This window comes from Phragmites australis, chromosome 16 (genome assembly GCF_958298935.1).
Source record: "Phragmites australis chromosome 16, lpPhrAust1.1, whole genome shotgun sequence".
Classification (NCBI taxonomy): Eukaryota; Viridiplantae; Streptophyta; class Magnoliopsida; order Poales; family Poaceae; genus Phragmites; species Phragmites australis.
This window is the reverse complement of record NC_084936.1, coordinates 25349605-25357128: the sequence shown is the minus strand read 5'-3', so window position 1 is coordinate 25357128 and position 7524 is coordinate 25349605. Positions and strand designations below refer to the sequence as shown.

The 7524-nt window shown below is 48.2% G+C and overlaps 1 protein-coding gene across 1 annotated transcript; it reads left to right on the top strand.

Moving 5' to 3' along the window:
• The first annotated feature begins 304 nt into the window (after positions 1 to 304).
• Positions 305 to 1533, top strand: LOC133894783 (protein EXORDIUM-like 2). The gene has a single exon (XM_062334946.1). It carries the CDS (start codon positions 381 to 383, stop codon positions 1320 to 1322), a length of 942 nt encoding a protein of 313 aa, XP_062190930.1. The 5' UTR covers positions 305 to 380; the 3' UTR covers positions 1323 to 1533.
• The last annotated feature ends 5991 nt before the right edge of the window (positions 1534 to 7524 follow it).

Here is a 7524-nt window from a genome sequence, read left to right as displayed (position 1 = left end):
TATTGAATACATTTGAAGTTATCTTCTATGTCGTCGGATAGGCGGGAATAGGTTTCTAAAATTTAACGTTACATTTTACAGTAGTATGTTTACACACGTCACCTCTCCCTATAAAATACTCCTCAAAAGTTGCGCCCGGGCCAGGGACCATGCCTACCCCTTCTTCCGCCACATTGGCCTTAGGCCAGTGCTACTGCACACAAATTCGAGTGTCGGAATCCAAATCGAATAGTTTTTTTCGATTTAGCAAATAAAACAGGTAAGACTGCAGTAGGCGGGTCCACCCCTGCTAAAACCCCTATATAAACCGGCTCACTCCCCTCAGTGCCACTCAGCCCCTAGCGACATAAAAGCAGCTCTCTGCCCACTCACCGACAACCATGGCCCACCACAATGCCATCCTCATGCTCCTCGCCCTCGCCGTGGCCGGCGCCGGCGCGGTCAAGCCGCGGCAGCTGTTTCTGGTGAGCCCAGCGCCCGTGACACTCACCAACCACCACGGCCAGCTCCTCACCGGCAACCACTCAGTGAACCTGCTGTGGTACGGCCGATTCACCCCGGCGCAGCGCGCCGTCGTGGCCGACTTCCTCCTCTCCCTCTCCGCCCCGGTTGCCTCCGCCTCCGCGCCGTCCGTGGCGTCGTGGTGGGCCACCACCTCGCGGTACCATCCGGGCGCGGCGCGGCTCACCCTCGGCCGCCAGGTGGTCGACCCTTCCCTCTCTCTCGGCCGACGGCTCTCGGAGACCTCGCTGGCGTCACTCGCCGCCCGCCTCTCCCCGCACCGCGGCTCCGTGGCCGTCGTGATCACGGCCCCCGACGTCCTCGTCGACGGCTTCTGCCTCTCCCACTGCGGCCTCCACGCGTCGGCCACCTCGGCCCCCGCGCCGGCGGCGGGCGGGGCCACCCGCGGCCGCGGCCGATTCGCGTACGTGTGGGTCGGGAACTCCGCGGAGCAGTGCCCGGGGGAGTGCGCGTGGCCGTTCCACCAGCCGTCGTACGGTCCGCAGGCGCCGCCGCTGGTGGCGCCGAACGCGGACGTGGGGATGGACGGGGTGGTGATCAACCTTGCCACGCTGCTTGCCGGCGCCGTGACCAACCCGTACGGCGGCGGGTTCTTCCAGGGCCCAGCCGAGGCGCCACTGGAGGCCGTGACGGCGTGCACAGGCGTGTTCGGGGCGGGCGCCTACCCTGGGTACCCCGGGCAGCTGCCGGTGGACGCCGCCACGGGGGCCAGCTACAACGCCGTCGGTGTCGCCGGTCGCCGGTTCCTGCTCCCGGCCATGTGGGACCCCAAGACCTCGCAATGCTCCACTCTTGTGTAGTAGATCGCTAGGAGGATGAGATTGAAATGGGCAAAATGGCTGTGGCTTAGTGTAAGGATCGAAGGTTGGGAGCTGAGAGACTCGTTGGGGACCTTATGGTCCTCTTGATCTGGTGGTGTCTTTGTTCTAGCTTTTGTGGATATTTGTTGGTCGGAACCCCTAAAAAAGTAGTTGTAAAAATTTGTCTAGTCGTGTACACGGCATTGTTCCTGATGTTCTTGGTTTGCTTGTTGCGTCCTTTTCTGTTTGGATGGACGTAAAGTCGAACAACCCAATCTAGTTGAGTTTCAAGAGGAAGAACATGAATCGACAGCAACTACAAATTCTTTTAGATGAACGATGCACTGATCAAGAATCGATGTGCGCTATGTATCAATCCATAACGCTATACTACTAATGCAGGCCAACAACTCTTTGCAGCAGAACATTGTTGCTCATTCTGCAACAGCGGAAGCAAAAAGAAAAAGAAACACGAACCGAGAGCGAGCAGAGGCGTGAACAGCTGGCTGGTTCGGTGTCCCCGCCTCGTTTGATTGGCTCGGCGTGCGGAGCACGGGAAGGAAAAGTCCAAGCGAAGGACAGGATTGGATAAGCTTTGCCGCAGGAGCGTCCTGCATGTCTTTCACTGTGCGCGCACCGCAGCGAGCGCGGCAGGGGCGCCCGTGCTGCTGCAGCGGTACGGAACGCGCCCCGTCGCTGCACGGACTTGGCCCGCCGGATGATGTGACCCGTTCTGAGCGCGCGCGCGGGGGCGGGCCAGCCCTTCATCATTTCGCTGCGCACACCGCACTCGCGTCGCGTCGTGTCGTGTCTGGCTCGGCGCGTGGGGGCAGCGCTGTCTGTTTGTGGCAGCGAGAGCAGGGAGTGGGCTCGGTGCGTGGGTCAGTGGGTGCAGCCCGAGCAGCCGCCCCGCTGTAAAATCTTGCCTCACAAGCCTACCCTGCTGTTCGGCATGGCTCCGGGTGTCGCGTTGCAGCTCGAGAATCGTTTGTGTTAAAGAAGGATTAATTACTTTTTTTACTCCAGCTGATGACATATTTCCAAAAGCCACCACTCGAGATGTTTGCAAAAATGTCACTGGATCCCACTAAAAGTTACTCGTTTATCTTTTTAAGATGAAGATCTTTTTGCTCATCACGTACTTTTATTTTTTTCCTACCGACGTGGAAATAAATGTGAAATGCCCACTCTGTCCCGTCTGTCGCTCTGCGCGGTCGGACCAGGTCGGACGAGGCGCAGGGGGGTGGGGGGGGGGGGCGCTGGCCAGCCCTTCTTCATTTCGCTGCGTACACCGCACTCGCGTCGCGTCGTGTCTGGCTCGGCGCGTGGGAGCAGCGCTGCGTGTTTGTGGCAGCGAGAGCAGGGAGTGGCTCGGCGCGTGGGTGCAGCGAGAGCAGCCGCCCCGCTGTAAAATCTTGCCTCACAAGGCTACCCTGCTGTTCGACATGCCTCCGGGTTGGGGCTTGGGGGGGGGGGGGGGAGGGGGGTCATGCATGCCTTGTCGCGTTGCAGCTCGAGAATCGTTTGTGTTAAAGAAGGGTTAATTAATTTTTTTTACTCTAGCTAATGGCGTATTTCCAAAAGCTACCCCTTCGTATGCTCGCCAAAATGCCACTGCATTCCAGTGAAACTTACTCGTTTGCATTTTGAGATCTTCTTCCTCGTCAGTGACTTTTTTTTTTATCCGCGAGGCCGCACGCCATCGGCTCCGCTTCCCAGGTCCTCGACGAGCGTGATGACTGGAGCAGAGCACTTTGGGGTCTAGCGGGGACATCAGGCTCCACGACGACTCAACGTCCGACACGTCCTTTAGGGTGAGCCCGATGAATAGTGCGGCGTCGTCGCAGGGTCTTACCTCGCTGCCCTTGCCGGATGAGTCCGGGTCAGGTCGGACACCATCCTCCGAACATCGCCAGCCATTGAGAAGCCACCAGGGGCGGATCAGTGGGGTGCTGGGCGTGCTGTAGCAATCCTGTCAGCTTACAATTTCGCATATAGCTCTTCTTTAGAGAGAGAATGTGATATAAAAGAAGATGAAAGAAGAAGGAAAGGATCAGCATCTTTTGTTTGGAACTTGTTTGGACCAAAGAGATCAGCACCCCTTCGAGCCTCCGCTTGCTCTGCTACTGAAAGCCACGCTGTACCAAACCTCCTGATACCGAGAACGAACTAGCCCGAGGATAAAGTAGATATTTTTCGTGAGACTTCACATTGACAAGGGTAAAAAATACAAAATATTAGGTAGTGGTGGAAAAAGAGATCAAAGTAGCAAGTGAGAGTGTTTCGTGGGTCCAGTTGACATTTTGGTATATAATCTTAAGTGGGTGGCTTTTGACCAAATGATCTCCGCTAGAGTGATAAAAAATTAATTATTTTATTAAAAAATCCAACTTCCGCCCTTATGTAACACGAAAGGTACAGTTTTTAGTAGTATTTTCTCTGTTTTCAAATGTTTGATAATTTTGACTAAACATGCATACCTAAATAATCATTGGTTAAATAAAACTTGATCAAAATACCCTCAATAATACCTAACACACATAACGAGTAATAAGATACACAGTAGGGAAGGGTATTTCGGAAAAGTCTAAAAAATATACATTGGGAAGCGTGAATTGTCAAGTATTTGCAAACAAAATTTTAGTCAAAAGTGTCCATTATTAAAAAAACGAAGGGATTTTTCTTCCTTTTAAGCCTCGTGCTCAGTCATGGATGTCTCGGATGCCTGAGACTCGGAATTTTTGGATAATGGGAAAAATTACAATCTTTTATATTGTGTGATGTATATAGCTCGTATTCGTCTGAGACTCAGATATATTTGGCAGAGTTTTTAGAGTAAAATTAGTAGGAGCTCTAATAAATATTAATTTACAATTTTTAGTTTTTACAGTGATTCTGTGAGAATGATTTCTTAAAATAAACTAGATACTGTAAGCTATAAAAATCATATTTCTCTAATTCATTTTCATCGTAGAATTACTTACTTCATTGAGTTTTTCCTAATAATCAATGAAAATTTATTTTTAATACAAAATCATTTAAAAAAATTATTTGTCATAATATATTTAGATCACTAAAAACTCTACCAAACATTACCTGTATAAACGAGAACAAATTCCGAGCAGGCATGGGGCACGGGCACCCCCACGCCCCAGCATTACCTCGCTTGCATATTTTCGTGTATCGTGACCGACCGCCAAACCAGTGGATGGCCGCCGTGCCACTGACTTGCATTGCAACGCATCGAGGTGCATGGCCGCTTTGTCATTGACAATGGGTGCACGGTACCTAAGGGTACTAGTAGTAGTACGGAACATGTGAGATAAATGGCTTGCAGCATCAGGACGCGCGCAGGAACAGCACCAATGACCATTCTCTCCAGGGGAGTACAGCCGTGGTACCTCCACGCACGGTTCCAGGCCCGCCCCCGGACACACCCGGCTCGAACGCCGAGCCGCGCCGCGAAAACCCAGCGCACCACACGGCTGAGCTGCCATCGTCACGGCCCGGCAGATGCATACGCTCATGTGAACCACGGCTCGTTCTTGTCGCTCCTGCTGCTGGCTGCTGTACACCTGAGAGCCGATGGCCGACCATCCATGCCACGCAGGGTCGAGCCAGTTGTCTTCCACGACGCCCTGCCTGCCTGCCTGCCTGCCTGCTCGCCCGATCGCTTTCATGACATCCCTGACTCGGCTCGGCTGCAGCGGGGCGGGGAGCGAGGGACCCCGTGGCCCGCGCGTACGCTTTTCTGTGGCAGATGGATGGATGGGGACGTGGCAGTTGTTGTGGTGTTCTCGATGACCGGCTTGTCGCCCCAACTTTGCTTGCTTTGACTAATCTACCCGTCAGGTCACTGTTGTAAATGAGTCTAGGGGATATAGGGCATGGACCGGGACCTGCTCCGGCTTTGCATCCCTACCACTAATCCTTACATGAAAAAGGTGATCATGGACCGTTTGTCGTCTTTGAAGCTATCTGTGTGACGAACTCTTCAATGGTTAACATCGAGTAGTTCCAATTCCAACTTCCAAGGTTCGTCTGTCATCCTACAGTAATTATACAGTTTATGCCTTTACGGTATACGTCCTACTCTATCCGATTAATAAAAAAATAATAATTATGAGGATTTGTTTAGATCTAGTCATAGGATTTCGACGAGTTCTATTGTATTATAAATTTTGAAGGTCTTACTCGATGAATTTAATCATGACATAATTTTATTGGGATCTCAATAAATTATTTATCTTTATTCAACTAAGTTCACTCTGTATTATTTGTCTGACTTCTCACTTTTCTTGGTCCAATGGCTTTCTTTCTAACCTGGAATCCAATTGTCTGGTTTTTAATCGGATTGTCACTAGATGTTCTACTCCCATCCTTATATAGTCGGATCAGTAAGATAAACGTAGAGTCTTCGAGTGTAACATTTTCAGATCGTATTACTTCTGAATATCTGGAAGACTCATTCAAAATCCAGATATCGTTTTTGTGTAGAACATGATTGATTGACTAGAATACCGACACATGATTTATTTACCTTATGCCGATTATAAAACCTACCATATCAGATAAAGATCACGTGTCGATGGGCAGTGGCGGAGCCATGATTGGATGACAGGGGTCGAGAAGAGACAAATTTGAATATATTTTAGAAGCTATTGAATTTATCCTCGTAAAAATACATAATTTTATCTTAATGTTAGTTAATCACTTTTCTATTCTTTACAAGAACAAAATACAGGTCTTGGAATCTTACGATAGATCTATGTTCCATGATCAGATTAAAATAACTTTTTTTATTCATAAACAAATTCACCCGCAATAACAAATGTATGCCCTTTTATATATTGAATAATTTATCCATTCAACATCATGATATTGTCTAGTTCGATATGATTCTACCATAAATTTGCTAAAAAAACTCTATAACCGATAAAAGAGTAAAGTAATAGAACGTGAATCATGATCATTAATGATAAACGCTTTAAACTTAGTAAAATTTGGCAAGAAAAAACCCTTCAATACTATACATAGTAAATTAATTATACTTGGCGATATCTAATGCCTGAAATATGTTAAAAAAGACATATAATACTTGAAATATAGGTAACAGATAAAAATGAATTTGTATATCAATAAGCTCTTTTTCTTTTGTTTTCATCAGTTATGCAAAATATATTTATCTTTTATATAAGGTTGGAAGGATCTCTTGATCCTTAATTAATTAGAGGATTCTTTTTAAATTAAACAACAATATAATTTCTGATTATGCAAGCGATGGAGACCTAATTACCTCATAGTCATCTAAGAAATACTCAAGTACACACATAGGGGCCAGTACATGCATGGGGCATAGTACATGCATGCATCATGCATAGGGGTCCGGCCCCTAGCCGCCTATTGTCTCCGCCCCTGTTGATGATGATTTATCTTTAAGATATATCGTATTTATAATATATTCTTAATTATTTAATTATCAATTCCTGATGAACTCTTAACTCCCACTGGAAGCACATTGGCAAGCTTACAATTCTCTTCCAAATCCAATACTCTACAAACCAAGATATTGGATCAGAGATGAAATTCATAAATTGGTACTCCGTAGTTAGCGCAGCTGCATACATCAAAGGCATGGTATAGGATTCTTTGCCATCATTGACAAGGATGTACCGTGCCTGTTGACACGAGAGCCATGATGGAGCACGTACTAATCTTAAATTGCACAGACAGATCTCAGCATGTGTTAAATGCCAGTTAATGCAACAGTGAACACCATGACGTCGCAGTGATTATTAATCGTCCACCGGCACGCACGCACCATTGCGATCGAGCTTGCTGCCTGAGCCCACTGATGGGTGTCTGCTGCCTGCGTACCATCCGATCCGGCAATGAATTTCCTTGAACAGGCGCTGTAAAAGTCAGGAAGGAGAACAGCATAGCTACAGAGTGGTACTCCAGACTCCAGCTCCAGCAGCTGCCAATTCAATACCAGAATTCAATTGCACATAAATTAACCATGCAGGCGTCCGGACTGACGTAGAGCATCCTAAGCATGGTACTATTGCTGAAGTATATACTCGAACTCCTTACACAGGTCACTGTATTTAGAGTTATTTGACAGAGTTCCATGTCAGTTTGTAGGCTGGAATCAGAAGGAGTTCTGCCAAACAGTAGCTTTCAATTTTTATTTTTTAAGTAG

Coding starts and splice junctions, on each gene's coding strand:
- LOC133894783 (XM_062334946.1), top strand. CDS start 381: ATGGCCCACCACAATGCCATCCTCATGCTCCTCGCCCTCGCCGTGGCC.